The 20725-nt window shown below is 40.6% G+C and overlaps 1 protein-coding gene and 1 long non-coding RNA gene across 16 annotated transcripts in view; one reads left to right on the top strand and one right to left on the bottom strand.

The window, feature by feature from the left end:
• The window catches only part of LOC118023310, a 36588-nt gene extending 30676 nt beyond the window's left edge, over window positions 1–5912 (top strand). The window contains exon 4 of the long non-coding RNA XR_004682767.1: window positions 5874–5912. This is a non-coding gene — a long non-coding RNA (uncharacterized LOC118023310). The remainder of the gene's footprint in view (window positions 1–5873) is intronic.
• A 6635-nt stretch (window positions 5913–12547) lies between these two features.
• The window catches only part of ZNF239 (zinc finger protein 239), an 18567-nt gene continuing 10389 nt past the window's right edge, over window positions 12548–20725 (bottom strand). For 12 of the 15 annotated variants that reach the window (XM_035024311.1, XM_035024353.1, XM_035024325.1 and 9 more), the window contains one exon: window positions 12548–14380. In XM_035024311.1, coding sequence (XP_034880202.1) covers window positions 12898–14121 — 1224 coding nt within the window. In that variant the 5' untranslated portion in view covers window positions 14122–14380 and the 3' untranslated portion in view covers window positions 12548–12897. The other 3 variants (XM_035024346.1, XM_035024372.1, XM_035024371.1) reach the window with 2 other exon arrangements.

Below are 20725 nucleotides of genomic sequence, written 5' to 3'. Positions count from 1 at the left end.
GGAATTCTTACTCTCAGGAAACAAACTGAGGGTTGCTGGAGTGGTGGGGGGGTGGGAGGGATGGGGTGGCTAGGTGATGGACATTGGGGAGGGTATGTGCTATGGTGAGCGCTGTGAATTGTGTAAGACTGTTGAATCACAGACCTGTACCTCTGAAACAAATAATACATTATATGTTAAAAAAAAAAAAGAAGAAGATAGCAGGAAGGGAAAAATGAAGGGGGGGAAATTGGAGGGGGAGACGAACCATGAGAGACTATGGACTCTGAGAAACAAACTGAGGGTTCTAGAGGGGAGGGGGGTGGGGGCATGGGTTAGCCTGGTGATGGGTATTAAAGAGAGCATGTATTGCATGGAGCACTGGGTGTTATATGCAAACAATGAATCATGGAACACTATATCAAAAACTAACAATGTAATGTATGGTGATTAACATAGCATAAAAAAAAAATTTCCTCTGAGACTCCCCTTGACCCATAGATTTTCCTACAAATGTATTGTTGAGTTTACAAGGGTTAGGAAAATTTCTTTTTCTTTTATTGATTTCTAGTTTGGTTACATTGCAGTTGGAGAACGTACTATGTGTGATTTCAGTTCTTTTAAATGTGCTGAAGTTTGTTTTATGGTACACGTTCCATAGGTACTTGAAAAGAATGTGTATTTGTTTTGTTGGGTCAAGGGTTCTATAAATATCAATTAGATCTTGTTGGTTGATGTGCTGCTGAGTTCTTTTATATTCTTGGTGATTTTCTGTATATTGTTTCAATTATCAAGAGAGGTATGTTGATGTCACTAGCTATAATGGTGGATTTGTCAATGCTTCAGTTCTGTCAGTTTTTGCTTCACATATTATGTGGCTCTGTTGTCTGGTATATATGCATTGAGGACCACTATGCCTTCTTGGAGTAACCCCTATTATATAATGTTCTTCTCTTTGTTGGTACTTTTCTGTGTTCTGAAGTGTACCTTATTTGATATTTATATAGCCACTCTTGCTTTTTTTACATTAAAATGTAAAAAAATTAATGTTGGCACGATATATTTTTTCCTATTCTATTACTTTCATCCTGCCTATAGGATTATATTTGAATTCAGTTTCTTCTAGACAGTATAGTTGGGTTATATTTTAAAAATCCACTTGCCAACCTCTGTGTTTTAATTCGCATTATTAGACCACTTAGATTTAATGTAATTATTGATATGTTAGGATTTAAATCTGCCATTTTAGTTTGTGTTTTATATTTGTTCCTTTTGTTTCTTGTTTCTTTGTATTGCCTCACTTTCTGTGGATTACTTGAACATTTTTTAGAATTCCATTTTGATGTATATATAGGGTTTTGAGTGTATCTATTTGTATGGCTATTTTAGTGGTTCCTCGTATATTATATATGTATGTAACTTATTAACTGTTTTCATTTTATTTGAGTGAAGAAAAGAAATCTTATCTCCCTTTCCATCCTTTTCCCCTCTACTGCTTATAATGATTTTATTTATTTTTATTTGTCAGAGAGAGAGGGGAGAGAGAGAGAGAGCACAAGCAGGGGGAGCGGCAGCCAGAGGGAGAAGCAGGCAGAGGGAGAAACAGGCTCCCTGCTGACCAAGGAGCCCAATGAGGGACTGGATCCCAGGATCCTGGGATCATGATCTGAGCAGAAGGCAGACGCTTAACCAACTGAGCTACCGAGGCGCCTCTGAAATATTGTTGAAGATTGAGTCTTACTTTTGTGAAAATCATAGGGCTATCTACCTTTTCAAGCCTTTTAAATGTTATACACAAAATGCCTTTTTTTTTTTTTTACAAGTTTACTTCTTTTATTAACTCGAATAATTATTTTGCACAATTTTTAAAAAGACTTTGAGAGAGAGAAAACACGAGAGGGGGAAGGGCAGAAGGAGAAGCAGACTCCCCACTAGGCAGGAAGCCCTATGCGGTGCCAGATCCCAGGACCCGAGATCATGACCTGAACTGAAGGCAGATGCCTAACTGACTGAGCCACCCTGGTGCCCCTATTTGGCACCATTTTTGGTGCGATTGTGAATGGAACTTAATTATCATTGGAAAAAAATATTGGTTTTGTATTTTACAAGAAATTGTTTTCTGCAAGGATAGTGATAAAAATTATGCATATAATCGCATTTCTGCAAACTGCAAGAAGGTTGTGTGTCTAACCGTTAAGCACATAAATCTCAGGGAGCGGGAGGTGAAGTTGTGTCCATTGTTTCTTTCTTTTGGTTGTGTGCATTTTCTGATTTTCCTGAAATTTTCGTGTATCACTGGGTAATTGCAGGCTAGCATCGTAAGAAGAATGATAATGAAACATTCGTCATTATTTTCCCATCTTGGGAGACCCCTGCTGTTCGGACGCAGCTCACGCCAAGGCCGGCGGGTCTCTGGTTTCCGCGCCCCTTGTTGTTGGGGGGGCCCCGCCCATCTCCCGGAACTGCGCCGGGTCTCCCGGAGCCCCTGCGGCACACACTCTCCGCCGGGGCTGATGGGAAGTTGCGCGCGCGGCCCCGCTGCGCACGTACGCTCGGTGGCGCGCTCCCATAGTTCTGCTGCGTCGGGTAGATGGTCGGGGTGCGTCTGCGTCTCCTTACGGAGCCGCGCAGTAACGCAGCCGTGAGGGCCGCGGCGGCGCGTGGCGGGTAGAGCGCAGTTGAGAGGAGCCGGTGCGCGTCGGGGGTGGCTCCCGACTCCGAGGCGGGAGAGGCGGGTCGCCCGCGGGGAAGCGCCCAGACCCTGAGGCCCCGCCACCGGCTGCCTCGTAGGGTTGCGGCCCTGGGCGAGTGCGCCGAGCCTGCCAAGGCGGCTCGGGTCCGTTCCCAGCAGCGCCCCCTGGGGGAGGCCCGGCTCTTCAGCTGGCTTCTCTGCGCTGAGAACGAAGGCGTATGTGAGCCTAGTAGTGTGTGGTGGTTAATGATAAAGCAGTTGGCATTTCGTTCAGTTTTTACAACCATTTGTTTAGTAGAGAAGAACTAGTCTTGGAGAGGTGATGATTCACCCGAGTTCACATAGCCAGCAGGTGAGGGGGTTGGGTTAAAGGCCAGATCTGTTGTTCAAATCTCTTGCTGCTAATAGGCCACTCTACCTGGAAACCAGCGTTGGGTTCCTTCACAGCCCCCAAGTGGCACACGTGCCTTGCTGGCTCTTGGGGAGCCCTGGGGTCAGAGTCCATAATCGAGAATATGGGCCCCTCCCAACTTTCCCAGCTTGTGTGCCCAGCGGTTCATTGAGTCTGGGGAGCAACCTTCGGGAGAGTCAGATTGCGGGTCTTTTTTTTTTTTTTAATTTTTATTATGTTAATCACCATACATTACATCATTAGTTTTTGATAGATTGGGGGTCTTGTATGAAGATTCCAGTTAAATGATTTTGTCCTCTAGGCCTCAGTTCCATTTCCTTCGGAACAAAGCAATTCTAGGGAGATAAAAGGGAACGGCACAAATCAGAAACCCACCTAGAAGAAAACACCCCTCAGACCTTCCTTAGACCTTTCACCAGAGCTCTGAACAGAAGTGGAAGAAACCCCCAAAGAAACAGACTCTAGATTTCCAAGGCCAGAAGCCATTTTTGGTCTCCCGCCCTAAATGAGCACGCTTTCAGGTGTCACATCTGAAACTTTCACAGCTCTGTGACGGTGGAAGATCAAGACCAGGTTTCACCAAGAGAGGTGTGCTGCCTTAAGTGGTGAGTGAGGCAAGCTGCACAGAAATGTCACAGCTCTTTGGGCGGTTGGTCTGAGGAAATGATCACCAAGGAGGAAGTTTTATTTAACTCCCTACATGGCCTGTTTCTTTTGTTATCTTTTTTCGAAATCCTGAACTTGTATATGGTGTATAATCATGTTGTTAGTATCTAGATATTTTTTTATTCTTTTTTTATTCTGGACTTGGAATCACATCATGGTAGTGGTTTACGAGATTATTTCTGCCTCATTTGAAAGAAAACATGTGGAGCCTGAGAGGGTAAATGAATGTTACAGATCACTCCTTTGGTACTGATCAAGACAGAAGAGTTTCTTGGTTTCTCGATTCCCAAGCTGTCACCTTTGCACAGCAAAAACAAGTTTCTTATCAAAAGGTTATGAAATTGCAACTAATTTGGACAGATTAAAAAAAAAATTAAAGCGCTGATTCTCTTTTTCAGAGTTTCTGTGAATTGTTCAACAATGTTTCCAGTATCACATTGGTAGGAAAACAGATAATACAGTCTCGGTATTTCTTTCTTTTTTTTTTTTTTTTAAAGATTTTATTTATTTATTTATTTGAGAGAGAGAGAGAGAGAGAAACAGCATGAGAGGGGATAAGGTCAGAGGGAGAAGCAGGCTCCCCGCCAAGCCGGGAGCCCGATGCAGGACTCGATCCCAGGACTCCAGGATCATGACCTGAGCCGAAGGCAGTCGCTTAACCAACTGAGCCACCCAGGCGCCCCAGTCTTGGTATTTCTAACCACATCAGTTTAAAGAAAACTTTCTATATTAGTATCCTGAATGCATATGTTGGTTGTATTTTAAGTTTTTTTGTGTGTGCTTAAGTCATAGGCAAAATATTAATATAATCAATGGGATGTGTATGTTTATTTTCACCTACTCAAAAATTGCATATCTAAGCTCAATGTGATCTAGTTATTGATACATGCCATGTTGTTTAAACTGCTTCTTCTGTGGAGTATTTTGGAAAGGTGATTCCAGGGTGCCTGGGTGGCTCAGATGGTTGGGCCTTGCCTTCAGCTCAGGTCATGATACCAGGGTCCTGGGATGGAGCCCCGCATCAGGCTCCCTGCTCAGCGGGAAGCCTGCTTCTCCCTCTCCCGCTGCCTCTCCCCCTGCTCTTGCTTGCTTTCTCTCTCTATCTCTCTGTCTCAAATGAGTAAATAAAAAATCTTAAAAAAAAAAGTGAATCCAGGAGCTGCAAGGCAGGCCATATTTTTCCTGAATTCATTCTTCCTTCTTCTCCAGCTCTACCTTTATACTTCTCCATACTTTTCCAAAACCAGTAGAAAATGAACAGATCCCAGGTGAATTGTTTATTTCTTATTCCCGGTTTGTTTATAATGCCTTGTATGAGACTTTTAAGAGTTAGATTAAAACAGAAATACAGGAATTACAAATCAACAGGGAAAATATACAGTAGCAGATCAAGAACAGGATGATGTAATATATAGATATGTACAGGTTTTGTGATCTTACAGAGTTATCAAAGATGAGCTGCAGATTTATTTCTGATCTTTCTGACAGTCATGGAAAAATACACACATCTGTTATATGATTTACATTTTCCATAAAGAGAAACCATATTGATTGTTAATGGGGCATGAAAACTTCCTAGCTTTAAAGTCTAAAAAAAGTTTCTTTCTTGCACTCTGTATGGATGATGAAGTATGCAGCCTTCCAACAACTTCCCTAAAAGAAATTCAGCCTCTTTCATTGAGCGGTTCTTCAATGGGAACAGAGGTCTCTAGAGCTAAGGGAGAACTCAGTGAATATAGATTTTCAGAGAATCAAAATATTGTGTCTGGTACTGTATGCTTTCCAGTATAGTAACCACTAGCCACATGTAGGTATTTCATTTAGAACAATTAAAATTTAGTTCCTAAGTCACATATCAACATTTTAAGTGCTTAGTTGTCACATGTGACTAGTGCCCACCAAATTGGACAGCAGTGCTCTAGACCATTTTCTGATGATCCTGTATGATCCAGGAATAAAATGTAGAGTATCTGGAGGAAGCAATCGAGTATATCTCCTTTACTGATTATTTCAGTAAGTGATTTTTTCCCCCATTAGGCTGTATTTATTGGTGTCACAGATAGTTCAGAGTTACACTCTTTGGCTTTCTTTTTTTAAAGCTTTATTTTTTAATTTATTTGACAGAGCACAAACGGGGAGCGGCAGGCAGAGGGAGAGGGAGAAACAGGCTCCCCACAGAGCAGAGAGCCGGATTCCGGGCTAGATCCCAGGACCCCAGGATCAAGAGTCGCATCCTCTTCTGACTGAGCCATCCAGGTGCCCCCATACTCTTTGGCTTTTATGTCCATAATTCTGTTTCCCATTTCAGACCATTCTTGCTTATTCCTTTCCAGTTGTCTGAATCTCCTATGGTAAAGGTCACAATGACCTAATTATAATAAAATGATGGCTGTTACCAGTGCCTTCTGTCTCTTGGACACTGTTGACTCTTCTCTCCTGAGAGTCTCTTGTTGGTTTCTCTGACATCACCCCAGTGGCCTGTGCCTTTGTCTAGATTTTCTATTTCATGGTGCTTTCTTTCATCCTTTTGCCCTTAAACATTATCATCCTCAGGAGCCTGTCCCAGTCTCTCTGCTTCTTGTTATTCTCATTGTCCCTCACAGACTCCATCCTCTCTGTGCTTATAGCTGAGGAGCACCTGTGGGACTCCAGAGTTTGTCTTTCCGGTGTATCTAGCTACTGGTCCCCTGTGTGTAACTTGTTTAAAAGCAACAGATCCATAATTATGAAGTACTCATGTTTCTTTATTCTCTGTCCAATGTTTGTTGTAGCCATAGGTGTTGGAGCCTTCACTTTCCTCTGGTGTCCTTATTTTTGTCTCCCCTCTTGACTTTGAGATTCCTTAAGAACTCTGTGTCAGTGAGAGTCTGTGTCTTGTAGCTCTTTTAGCTATAATCTGTTGCTGTTATGCTGGAGTCCTCTTGGTGTGGTGATAAAGTGTGGAGGGAAAGCATTCTAAAATCTCATGATTAAATCTCAGTCTTTCAGTGGGCCTGTGTCCCTGGGCTGTGATTTTCACAAGTATTTCTTTTTTTTTTTTTTATAATTTTTTTAAAAAAATTTTTTATTTATTTGTGAGAGAGAGAATGAGAGACAGAGAGCATGAGAGGGAGGAGGGTCAGAGGGAGAAGCAGACTCCCTGCCGAGCAGGGAGCCCGATGCGGGACTCGATCCAGGGACTCCGGGATCATGACCTGAGCCGAAGGCAGTCGCTTAACCAACTGAGCCACCCAGGCGCCCTATTTCTTCTATTTCTTAAGGTGTGCTCCTCAGGCCCAACTCAGTTGCCCCAAACCCAGTGCAGGCTGGTACACGGTGCCTGCTGAGACTTATGGTGGTCCCTTCCTTTTTCTTTTCACTGCCTTGTTGTACTGGCTATGTCTGGGACAATGTTGGCTAGAAGAGGAGTAGACATCTTTGCCTTCTTCCCAGTTTTATGAGGAAACTGCTTTTTATTTTACCATTAAGTATGTCAGATGCAGGTTCTTCCATAGATGCCCTTTAGTAAATTGAGGATGATCCCTTTAATTCCTTATCAATTGAGAGTTTCTAATCATGAATGAGTGTTGATTTTTTTTCACATACTTTTTCTACATTTTAAAAAAGATAGATTTTCTTTTTTACTATGTTAGTATGATTAAATCCATTGATTCTGAATGCTAATGCAAACTTGCATTTCTAGAATAAACTATGATGTATTACCATCTTTTATAGATAGCAGTTTCTATTTGCTATTTTTTAAAAGATTTTTGCAAAAAGAAAAAAAAATTAAAAAAATAAAAGATTTTTGCATCTGTTTATGAGAGATGTTGATGTATGATTTTCTTTTCTTGTGAGGTCTTTTTCTGGCTTTGGTATGTGGGCAATGTTGGCTCATAAATGAGTTGTAAAGTATTTCTTCCTAGAAGAGTTTTTGTAGAATTGTTAATATGTCTCCCTTAAATGTTTGGTAGAATTCATTTGTGCCATCTGGGCCTGTACTTTTTCTGTGTGAGAAGGCTGTCAGCTACAAATTCAACTTATTAGGGCTATTCACGTTTTCTTTTTCTTAAATTTTTAAAAATATTATTTACTTATCTATTTATTTTAAGGATTTTATTGAGAGAGAGAAAGCATGAGCGGGGGCGGGGGGCGATGAGAGAGGGAGAAGACTCCCCACTGAGCAGGAAGCCCAATACCACCTGATCCCAGGACCCCAAGATGATGACCTGAGCCAAAGGCAGACGCTTAACTGACTGAGCCACCCAGGTGCCCCTCCTTTTTCTTCTTGAGTGAGCTTTGGTAGTTTGTGCCTTTCAAGGACTTTTTACATTTCACTTAAGTTGTTGAATTTATTGGCAAAAGTTAAAATTCCACACTGCTTTGGCTAGATCCAACAATTTCAATATATTCATTCAGTTCAAAATCTTTTCAGACGAGATTGGGCACGTTCAGGGTGGTATGGGCATAGACTAGTTCAAAATATTTTTTCTTTTTTTTTTTTTTTAAAGATTTTATTTATTTATTTGAGAGAGAGGGAGAAGCAGACTTCCTGCTGAGCAGTGAGCCCAACATGGGGCTCAATCCCAGGACCCTGGGATCATGACCTGAGCTGAAGGCAGATGCTTAACCAACTGAGCCACCCAGGTGTCCTAGCTCAAAATATTTTCAAATTTTTCTTTTTACCTCCTCTTTAATTCAGGGCTTATTTAGGAAGGTGATTTAATTTCCAGATATTTGGGAATTCTTCAGATATCTTCCTGTTAGTGATTTCTAATTTAATTCTGTTCTGGTCATAGAACATCTTTGTATTGTTTTCATTCTTTTAAATCATTTGAAACTTGTTTTATAGCCCATAATATGTACACCGGAAAATAATGCATATTATGCTGTTGTTGGGTGGTGGTCTATAAATGTCATTTAATCAAGTTAGTTGATAGTATTATGTACTTTTTAAATTTTTTTTTTTAAAGATTTTTTATTTATTTATTTGAGAGAGAGAGAATGAGAGACAGAGAGCATGAGAGGGAGGAGGGTCAGAGGGAGAAGCAGGGAGCCCGATGTGGGACTCAATCCCGGGACTCCAAGATCATTTTTTAAATTAAAGATTTTATTTATTTATTTGAGAGAGAGAGCAGGAATGGAGAAGAAAGGGAGAAGCAGGCTCCCTATGAGCAGGGAGCCTGACATGGGGCTGGATCCCAGGACCCTGGGATCATGACCCCAGCCAAAGGCAGATGCTTAAGTCTTAACTGATTTTCTATTTTTATTATCATTTAATTATTGAAATATCTATACTTGAAAACTTGCCTGTATTTATTTCAATTTTACTAGGTTTTTTTTTTTTTTTAAAGTAGGCTCCATGCCCAACATGGGGCTTGAACTCACAACCCCGAGATGGAGAGTTGCATGCTCCACCAGCTGAGCCAGCCAGGTGCCCCCTGACTTTCAGTTTATATTTCAGGCATTTTGAAACTCTAAGAGTAATGGAGCTAGAAGACAACTGCTTTACTGTTGGATTCTCAAATGCCAGAAATAGAGGTCTCTCTCTCAGAATCATTCAATTTCAGCAGAGAAGAAACTTCCATCTCTTGCTGAACGGTATATCTCTGGTTGGCAAGTGCACAGGGGTTGGGGAGGAGGGCATGTGTGTATGGGATTAAGTGAATGTTCCATATACAACAGGCCATTAATTTCACTGCCTTCCCTTCATGTCTCACTCCTGTCTTCTACAGTATTAAGCATTTCTGAGCCTGGAGCCAAACTGGCTCCTTTTTGTCCTTACCTACTATAAATGGCACCTGCTTCTGCTCTGATACAATAGCCATCCTCCTTCACCTTTCAAATTTTTGTTGAGATTCCTTGTTTGTTGTGGTCTTTCTCCTATTCTCTTTATTACTGTGGTTTTAAAAATGTAAATTTTTTTTAGCATTTTAATGCTGTCCAGAGAGATGTTTAACAAAAAGCACATTTTCTAGTCCTTTCTCTGCTAGTCATTTTGCTTAGCTGACCAAACACTGACATGATATCTGTAGCCCTTGCTGATCAATTACCACATGCTCCTATGTATTAGCTTTTTCCAGATCTACCTCTTGAACCTACTTGTTGTTCTCACCTGCTCTCAGGTACCAATCCAGTGCCAGTTTACTCTCACAACTACTTAGAGCATCTTGCTTTGAACTGTGCTTTCATTATCTAGGGTTCAGTGTTGCACCCCATGACCAGTTATGACCCTTTCTTATCAATGATGTACAAAGAGAAAGGCATAGGAGCTTCCATATTTCTTTCTCTCCCCTAACACTGGCTAGGGCAGATGGTAGGAAGAATTAAAAGAATAGGGGTGCCTAGCTGGCTCAGTTAGTAGAGCGTGCAACTCTTGATTCCAGGGTTCTGAGTTCGAGCCCCACACTGAGTATAGAGATTACTAGAAATAAAATCTTAAAAAAAAAAAAGAATTAAATATATTCATTAGTATTTTGATTTTAAGATATTAAACAATTCATATAGAAAGGAAATAGCACTCACTGAATAGATATGAATTTTAAGATTTATAAAGTCTCGAGTAGTCAACAAATAATCTGTAAACTATATCTTTTGCTAAATTAGGGACAGGATTATCAGTTGGATATAATTGATGAATACTGAGGATATCCAAAGGTCTTTTTTCAAATCAAGTACTTGTAAAGTATCAAGCCTACTGCAACCCTTGAACTCTGAAAATTTTTTTTTCAATAATCCTAAAACATCTTTTTAAAAAAATGTTCACATCTCTGAAATTGGGTACATTAAGAAAAGTGCTTTCTTTTTCACAATGGTTTCTTACTATCTGATGAAATGTAATATATCCCGTTGTTCCCCTGCATTTTCTTTTTTTTTTTTTTAAAGATTTTATTTATTTATTTGACAGAGAGAGACACAGCGAGAGAAGGAACACAAGCAGGGGGAGTGAGAGAGGGAGAAGCAGGCTCCACGCAGAGCAGGGAGCCCGATGTGGGACTCGATCCCAGGACCCTGGGATCATGACCTGAGCCGAAGGCAGTCGCTTAACCGACTGAGCCACCCAGGCGCCCCCCCTCCCTGTATTTTCATGTACAAGTTCCTTTTTTCCACAACCTTCCTTCCCATAATCCGTAAAATGCTTCACAAGGACTCTGATCATATTTCAATTGTATTAAGGAAGGTAATGCTTAAAAGAAAACAGTAAAAGCTAAATATAGTTAAAAACATTGATATTGTAAGTTATGCATAAAAGGAAATTTGGAAAAACAGGCTGTTTTATAATCACCTGAGATCTGAACTTCAAACCTTCCCCCAGCTTCATCACACGCGGGTTCTTGTGATCTTATTTGGCTCCAAATCTCAGTGAGATCCTATACATCAGGAAATTAGAAGACATATGTGATGAAAAAGTCGAATCCAAAACAGATACTCAGGTATGATCCATGATGGTAGGAGGAATTAGAGGCATTCATTACTCTAGAGATGGTGAAACAGAGTCACATCATTTGTGATACTGCCTTAGGGTATCCAAATAACTGAAGGATATTATGGAATGCTAAAGGGCAGATGCTCAGTCACCACCCTAATCATTCCATATGGAATGCTTGCCCAGGGATGGAGTCAAATATTCTGGAACTCTCAAAGAAAGGCAAATGTCTTCAATCTCTCTCCTTCATTCCTTAATAGAAATTAGCTGTTTCCCCAAAATTAATGTACAATTTCCCTGTTATCTATGTCCAGGTAACTGCTTCAGGTTACATTGTCAGGATATATCAGTTACAACCCCACCTTCCCAAGCTAATAAATAAGGCATCCATATTTTCCCCACCATTTTTCATATATGGATACTAATTATTGGTGGAAAACTTGAATATCGAACACTGGGTAGCCTCCTAAGAAATGCTTGTGGAATCATTAACTATCAGAAAATGAGGGCTGCTATCAGGAGCTCCTCGTTGAACAGTAAATTCCAATTTAGTTATGTATGCAATCACTTTTCTACTCTCAACTGTTGCTTGAGTTTCTTGGGTTAACTTCTAGGGGATGAATGTGTAACTTGGTGAGGTGTCCTACCTTCACACCCCAAGTGAATATGTGACGCTGTGCATATTTTAGGCCTGATCATCCCAAACATACTCTCCAAATATGTTTTAAAATGTTTTTGTGTAGCTATTTTTATACAAAGTACTTTCAACCAAATATAATTTTATAAAGAAGTTATAGGTCTATAGTGAGGCCTAAAGATTTAGGCTGGGGATGCTGTGAATACAAGCGGCTTTTGGCCGCATATTAAAACAAGAGATAAGCCCAAAGAGAAAAATATTAGAAACTTTCTCTCCTGACTTCTTTGTTTTATATAGTATAGAACATGAGTGCTGAAAAAAAATTAATGAGGTATTGAGGAATTAAATACATTTAAATATATTTCAACTTCATTTGCTGTGTTTCAACATGGTATGTACCCTACTTGGCTTTAGTTTGGCAGCAGGGGGTCATCTGAAGTGGTGAAATCCGGAAAAACTTCAACAGACCAGCTGTACCCAGGAAAAATAACTATTTATGTTCCTGAGCAGCTTTCTTGAGGGGAGAAATGGGGGGGGGGTTCAACATCCTATAGCACATGGGGTATACCAGACAAGTAGCTCTTCTCCACCTTCTTGTTTTGTGGCCACAGACTTGTATATTTTGCAATAAACACAACAGATTTCATGCCCATAATATCTCCAACCACTCCCTCGACCTAAAACTAACATGTGCAGTCATAGTTTAAAGAGGCTAATCAGGGCTGGAAGGAAATATGAAAAACACAAGGCACAAGATTTGAAGAGAAACCAGTTTCAATTTCTCAGAGGACACGAACAAAGGGAAACATGTTCTGCTTACACAAATATAAAGTTCTTGCACTTAAAAAAGCTGGGTAGGACATGTAGTTCTAATAACACTGGCTGAACTACAAAGTACAGACATTTCACTGTACCCATATGAGGAACCAGAAGTCAATTTATTGTATAGCATAACAAAGAGCTTGGTACTTAAATACTTTAAATGAATGAATGGTTTTCAGTGAGGGAACATAATGAGTAACTTTTACTTTCTCTCTCCTGAGAATATAAAAGAATGATGTCAAAAATATTTAAGTCTTTACAGTATGAGCATATGACTGAAGACCTTATTTAATGGGATCTTTCCTATGAACCCGCTGGTGGATGTGGAGGTTGGAGCTCTGGCTGAAGCCCTTCCCACACTTGCTGCACTCATAGGGCTTCTCTCCAGTATGCACTCTCTGATGGATGAGGAGTTTTGAGCTCTGGCTAAATCCCTTCCCACACTTGCCGCAGTGATAGGGCTTCTCTCCAGTGTGGACTCTGAGATGGATGCGGAGATCAGAGCTCTGGCTGAAGCCCTTCCCACACTCATAGCACTGGAAAGGCTTCTCGCCTGTGTGTATGCAGCGGTGAATGTGAAGGTTCGAACTCTGACTGAAGCCCTTCCCACACTCCCCACACTTGTAGGGCCTCTCCCCAGTGTGGACTCGCTGGTGGATGTGCAGGTTGGAGCGCTGACTGAAACTCATACCGCACTCCCCACACTCATAGGGCTTCTCGCCAGTGTGCACTCGCTGGTGGATATGCAGTTTGGAGCTCTGACTAAAGCCCTTTCCACACCTGTCACATTTGTAAGGCTTCTCGCCTGTATGGACTGCGTGATGAATGAGCAGACTTGAACTCCGAGTGAAGCCTTTCCCACACTTGTCACACTTATAGGGTTTCTCATCCGTGTGGACTGCTCGATGGATGAGGAGACTGGAGCTCCTTGTGAAGCCTTTCCCACACTGCTCACATTTGTAGGGCTTTTCTTCTGTGTGGTGTCTTTGATGAAGTAGTAGTTCTGAGTGCTCACTGAAGTCCTTACCACACTGACTACATCTGTGTAATTCCTCTGCAGTGTGGATTTTCTCACATGAATGACTGTCTGAGCTGTTGTTACGTCTCTTCCCAAGGTTGTAATGGTTACAGGGTTTCTCCTCTGTATGAGCTCTCCGATGACTACGACTGACCACTCGTGATTTCCAACCACAAATGTCTTTGCAGGTACAGTCAAAGAGATCCAAAGACTCTTTCAATTGGCCATTTTGGCATTTTGCCTCACCACTGACCAATGGTGAGACCAGTTCTGTTACGTTAGATGTAAGTTTAACTTGAAGGTTCTCTGAACAATGGTCCATGGGAGGACTTTCTCCCCGTAAGACTTTTCTCTCAGTGCTTTCTTCAGTTACAGATAGACTTTTGCTTTTCTGAGGCTCCTGGGGCTCATTTTTACAGAACGTCACTGAGGAGTCCTGTGTGGCCATTTGGCTTGGGACTTTCAAAGACAAATATTCTTCATTTGCCATGTTTTTGTAATCATCACTTTGAAGAGTTACCACACTGCTCGTTTCTGGAAATATAGAAGATGCTTCTCCCTACTTCTGATAAGGGGAAAAATCTAGTTCAGGATTCCTGTACACGTCTCCTGGAAGATTCACAATATAATCCTGACTCTGTTATTGTACTGGCCATATCTTTAAAATTAGCCAGCAGAAAAGCCCCTATGTAATAGATCGCTAAGTCCTTTCTCTTGAAGATTCTCCATAGAATTTTCTTTCAAGTCTCCTAGGGAACAAAGAGAATTCAGTGATAAGAACACACAAAGAGTATATTTCAAAATTTTATTTTTTTAAAGATTTTATTTATTCATCAGAGAGGGAGAGAGAGAGCACAAGTAGGGGGAGGGGCAGAGGCAGAGGGAGAAGAAGGCTCCCTACTGAGCAGGGAGCCTGATGCAGAACTCCATCCCAGGACACTGGGATCATGACCTGAGCTGAAGGCAGACGCTTAGCCAACTGAGCCACCCAAGCATCCCAGATTTCAAGATATTAGAACTGGATTGCCTAATGCCTGAAGATTTAGTAACTAGGAAAAAGTTCAGTCTTGTCCTTATAGTCATGTCCTTTGGGTTAATACCAGAAAGAGAAAGCTTAGCTGTATAAAACAGCTTATACACAAAATCTTGTCTTGGCTTTTAAGCATAGCCAGTAAAAGTGTTCTTTCCCTACCCTGCAGAGGCTATGAATCCCATGTCCTTGTCACAAATAACATTTCATTTCACTTTACTTCATTTTACTTTAAATTTGTATTTAATTGGTAACCCACTCTAATAGGTGCTGAGGATACAAAGAAGAAAATAGAAATTCTTTTGCTAAGCAAGCTAGAGCCTACTGGAAGAAAAAAAAAAATCAACCGTGGTAACGCTCTAAGTGCAACAATAGATACATGCACAACGAGCCGTGGGAGCACAGAGTAGGGGCATTTGACCCAAATCTTGGGGAAGAATTCTGGGAACAAATATAAGGGAGAGAAAAAAAAGTGAAAATATAGAGAAAATATGACCAGCTCAGGAAAACTATATGCAACTTCTTGTGGAGGATATAAAACAGGTGACAGTGGTAAAGAACATGCCCTGGAGAAGAATGCAGGAGCCCAAACAAAGGGTTTGACGAGTACTACTAAGGAGTTAGGGCTACAACCCTCAGGGATTTAAAGTTTAATGACTTCAGTGGAGAGTGAAATGCCTGACTTTGTGATTATAAACACCTTCAGAAATAACCAAGACTTTAGGTAGAACAACAACTGCTGCAGCAAATCAGAAACAAAGTGATAAGGATGGTTAAGAAGAGAAAGGGAGAGATTCATTCTAAATCATGTGATGACTGACTAAATGTGGAAGGAGGCACCCAGCATGATCCTCATGTTCCTTGCTTGAGTGACCAGGTATGAAAGTGTAAATGGTAAGACAGCCTGGAGTTGGGAAGAGGGGACCAATAAACACAAACTTTGACTTGGTTAATTTGTGGTGCTGATGGAACATTCTTGAACTTTTCAGTAATATGGGTCTAGAACTCCGAGAGAGAACTGTGCTAGGAGTACAGATTTTAGACTTACTAGTATGTATGTCAGTCATAACAATTAGAACGAATATCTTAATATTACACTGAGATGACAAAAAAGAAGTCCACAATAGTCTTGGAAAAATAGAAAGTTTGCAATCAGCAGGATAATGTTGAGGAACAGAAATGTTGAGGATAATGTTGAGGAGCAGAAAATGTTCAGGAACTCCTAGATGATAAAGAGCAGACGGATAAGAAATGATGGAGATACTAGGAAAAAAACCCCAAACACACAGCTCAAATCACATACAGAAGGCTTCCAAAAGACTAAGAGATCTTCTCAACAAGTCCTAGAAATTCAAATTCCAAACTCAGAAACAACAATTATAAAGTAAGAGAGGTTGATCTTGGAAACAGGTTTATTAATTCACATTAGGCCTTTCTTTCTCCCTCCCTCCCTTCCTTTCCTATTCATTCATTCATTCATTCATTCATTCAAGTAATCTCTACACCCAATGTGGGGCTCAAACTCATGACCCCAAGATCAAGAGTCACATGCTCTTCCAGATGAGCCAGCCAGGTGCCCCTCATGTTAGGCATTTCTAATGGCTGGACCAGTTGTTGCCATTTGCAGCACCACTCTCCCAAACACCTTCCCTACAAAAACTGAAATACTGGGTGGCTAAGGGTAGTGGCCCCACATAAGCCTCAAGAACAAAATAAATGGCCAAAAGAAATGCCAAAGAAGGGGCGCCTGGGTGGCTCAGTTGTTAAGCATCTGCCTTTGGCTCGGGTCATGATCCCAGGGTCCTGGGATCGAGCCCCGCATCGGGCTCCCTGCTCAGAGGGAGGCCTGCTTCTCCCTCTCCCACTCCCCCTGCTTGTGTTCCCTCTCTCGCTGTGTCTCTCTCTCTCTGTCAAATAAGTAAATAAAATCTCCAAAAAAAAAAAAAAAAAAAAGCCAAAGAAAGACTCCTAATGGTATTATTTGGGCTGGAGAGAATAGCAGAAGTTGAGGTAATACTGAACCTGCACAATGACAGCGTTGATAAAGTACAAAAAGAAGCAAGTGACTCCACATCTGCCCAGGATAAAGGCTCAAGGTAACCCCTGAAGTGGGATTTCTGACAAGGGAGATATCTCAGAGCTGGAGATTGAGAAGCGGGGGATGTCCCAGGTAACTTACTGGACTGAAAAGGCAACATCAAAAAGGTGGTTGTAGAAGCACCCCCCATGTGGATTCTTATAGCCACCTCAAGCCCAATCAGCAGAAGCCTCCTCTATTAAGAACAGCATGCACGCACCAAAGAGGGTCAAGCATCAGCTGAGGATGTATACTCCAGTATCATACTGTGAACATAAGACTTTTGAAAAAAACATATGAGACGATAAAAACAATATAAGCAGACCAAAAAAAAGTAGAAAATGAACATAAATGAAGATTGGCATAAACTAAAGAAATAACAAACAGAGGAAACAGAATTTAAATGGTACCTAATTAAAATCCCAGAGAAATCTGAGAGGGTATCACATCTAGAAAAACAACATAATCTAATAATAAAATATAAACACATTGCTAAGAAAAATAATCAGAATTCTTTTAAATTAATACAAGGATCGAAAAAGATGACAATTTTAAGAACTAAGACCTACCATGCCCATTTGAAGCACTCAGGCACTAGTTGGACAATCTCATGTAAGAGGAACTCCTAGGACATCTACACATGAGGAAACCCAAGGATGAAGAAATTAAGTAACTTGTGTCATGTCACAGCTACTGTCAGGGAGGCTGATCTTAAGGTCTGCAGTCTAGAATGGGTCGAGTAGCAAAATTAACACATGGTTAAGTTGGAAGACTGAGGGGTCGAGTAGCAAAATTAACACATGGTTAAGTTGGAAGACTGAGGGGTCCTCCTTAGAATGTGGAATAAAAAGGACAGACAGATGGAAAGATAAAAGTAAAAGCCCATATTGTAGGAGTTCCACGAATATAATGAAGACAAAATGAAGGGAGGGAAATGATCAAAGCAGTAATAGATAAAAATGTTTCTTAGAATTCACAATTCACGGCTCACTGAATGCTTTAAGTTGTGTGGGAAACCTCTGGATTTCAAGGAAAAAAGAATTCCAGAAAATGCTAAAAGCATCCAGACAGAAATGGCAGGTTGTGTGCAAATAAATGAGCGTTATATTGACACTGAACTAACAATCAGTAATACTGGATACCTAAAGATAATTGAGCAATATCTTCCAATTTTGTAGAAAAAGTGATTGTGAAAAAGATGATACATGATACAAGAAATAGCAGTGAGCAAAGAAGTCAATAAAACAGTGAAGCTGAATCATTTGTTGTTACATAAAACAGTAATAATTAACCAAATTAACCCAAATGCTATAAAACAGTATGGGACGAAAATCACTCCAAATAAAATATATTTTAAAAAGCAAGCATTAGCTTTAGGAAAGGAAAAAAAAAAAAGGAAATATAATCATAGTACACTATTCGACCCTGCAGGGAACAAGAGTTACAAGGTCAAAGCAATGTAAGCATTAATCACTGATGTGACCCTGACATAAAATCTTGGGAGGATGCGCATGTTGGGGGAATTAATGTAAAAGGTCTAAATCCTCCTCTATGATGTAGAAAAGTCAATACAGAGTATAAAATATTGATCAACTGAAAAACAGTAGTATATTATAATAAGCTCAAACTGGACTGAGATACCATTTTCCACTTGTTACCCTGGCAAAAACCCAAAGCCTGAAGCCACAGTGCTTGTGAGTGTAAATTCGTATCACCCTCCAAGAAGGACATCTATCAAAATCATAAATGTATGCACTCAGCATTCCAGCTTGCGGGTTTTATTTTTCAGATTTCCAGGCAGAGTTGTGAAATGATACTTGCACAAGATTTACTCACTGCAGATGACTTGTGACAGCAAATGACCATAACCTGGTAGAGAGGAGTTAGGGACACGATGAAAGGCTTATACTGTGCACCTTTTTATTTGTGTAGTATAACTTTAATAATTTAAAAACATTTAGTACATTTGGGAACTTTGTTTTCTTTGCTGCTTGCACATAATTTATTTTCTGCCTTTTCTCAGAATGTTCAAAATTTTCATTGTACATTTTTTCCAGCTTCATTTAGGTATAACTGACAAGTAATACCGTGTACCTTTTTATGCCTTTTTTTTTTCCTTAAACCAATGTGAATGTATTTGTTCCTTAAAAAAAAAAGTAAGTAGCGGGGCACCTGGGTGGCTCAGTTGGTTAAGCATTTGACTTCAGCTCAGGTCATAATCTTGGGATCCCTGGGATCGAGCCCTCGTGTCAGGCTCTGTGCTCATCGGGGAGTCTGCTTCTCCCCGTGCCCCTCCCCCTGCTCGTGCTCTCTCTCTCTCAAAATCTTAAAAAAAAATTAGTAGCTGCCTAAATGTCTTATTTGGAAATATGAAGGCAAATACAATAAGGAACAGCTGAAGGGATTAAAACCAAGTGACTATGAGAAGCTACCCTGTGGCATAAGGAGCAGCAGAACAGGGAGACTGGCTTTTGTAATAAGACTTTTGATATAACTGGTTTTACCTAGGTGAATGTATTATTTTGTTCACAAAGTTTAAAAGTAATGGCAAAAAGAAAAAGGAAAAAGAAAAACAGTGCAGTTTGGAACGTTAAGTCATGTGCTGGGCCAAAGTTATTAAATGGTCGAAGGACACTGCCTCAACATCCTTGCTGTACAATGCTTGGGAATGACTGCAAAAATGGCAGGTCTATGAAAATCAGTGGGGGAGACATTGTATTAATGGTAGTTTTTTGTTGTTTTTTTTTTAAAGATTTTATTTATTTGAGAGAGAAGGAGAGCACAAGCAGGGGAGGGTCAGAGGGAGAGGGAGAAGCAGGCTCCTGGCTGAGCAGGGAGCCCGACGTGGGGCTTGATCCCAGGACCCTGAGATCATGACCTGAGCCGAAGGCAGACATTTAACCGACTAAGCCACCCAGGCGCCCCAATGGTAGGTTTTATAAATAGTTATGAAACCTTGTGATACTAGTTTTTAAAAAATATTTAAAATAAAGAATGAATATTTATATCAGAAGAAAATGCTGATGTAATGAGAAAAGGGGTCCTTTTACAGGGAGTATTTATGTCATAACAGAGATCTCTAAGACATACTGCATAAAATTGCCAGTTGAAAAATACAGTATAATCTCATTAAATTTTAACACATATTTGTAATATACACACCTATGTATGGAGTACATAAAAAGATACACAAACTATTATTAGTGATATCATTTCACAATACTTCTGTGTTGATTCTTTTAAATTTTTATATCTTACCTGCATTATAAAATGTTGGACAACCACGTTCAATTTTTTATCAATTAAAAATGAAAACCTAGGGGCACCTGGGTGGCTCAGGGATCGAGTCCCGCATCGGGCTCCCTGCTCCATGGGAAGCCTGCTTCTCCCTCTCCCACTCCCCCTGCATGTATTCCCTCTCTCGCTGTGTCCCTGTCAAATAAATAAATAAAATCTTAAAAAAAACAAAAATGGAAACCTAGCGCCAAGCTTGAAACCGGAAGCACATCCTACTTCATTTTTGCCCCACTGCAAACCACTTTCTACACAGCAATCCCATTGATAGTGGGTAAATCGGATCATACCACCCTGTCCAGTCCACAGTCCAGTCCACTGTCCAGTCCACTGGCTTCCCACTGAACTTAGCGTGAATTCACACTTTTTACCAGTGCCTTCAATGCCACAAATGAGCACCATATCTGCCCACCATATATCCCGCCTTTGTTTTTCCCAGGTGCTCCCTGTATTCTCACCACGCTCCTTCCAGATTTCAGATTTTCCTTTGTACTATTCTCTCTGCTTGGAATATTCTTACCCTAATCAGTCACCTGTTTCATGCCTATTAAGCCTTTAGATCTCAGTTGAAATGTCATGTCAGAGGCTTTCCCTGAAACTTTCTTTTTTTTTTTTTAAAGGTTTTATTTATTTATTTGAGAGAGAGAATGAGAGAGAGAGCATGGGGGGGGGGGGGGGTCAGAGGGAGAAACA

Source organism: Mirounga leonina, unplaced genomic scaffold (genome assembly GCF_011800145.1).
Source record: "Mirounga leonina isolate KUSES-001 unplaced genomic scaffold, KU_Mleo_1.0 Mir_114, whole genome shotgun sequence".
NCBI lineage: Eukaryota > Metazoa > Chordata > Mammalia > Carnivora > Phocidae > Mirounga > Mirounga leonina.
This window is presented reverse-complemented; position numbering and strand designations above follow the sequence as displayed.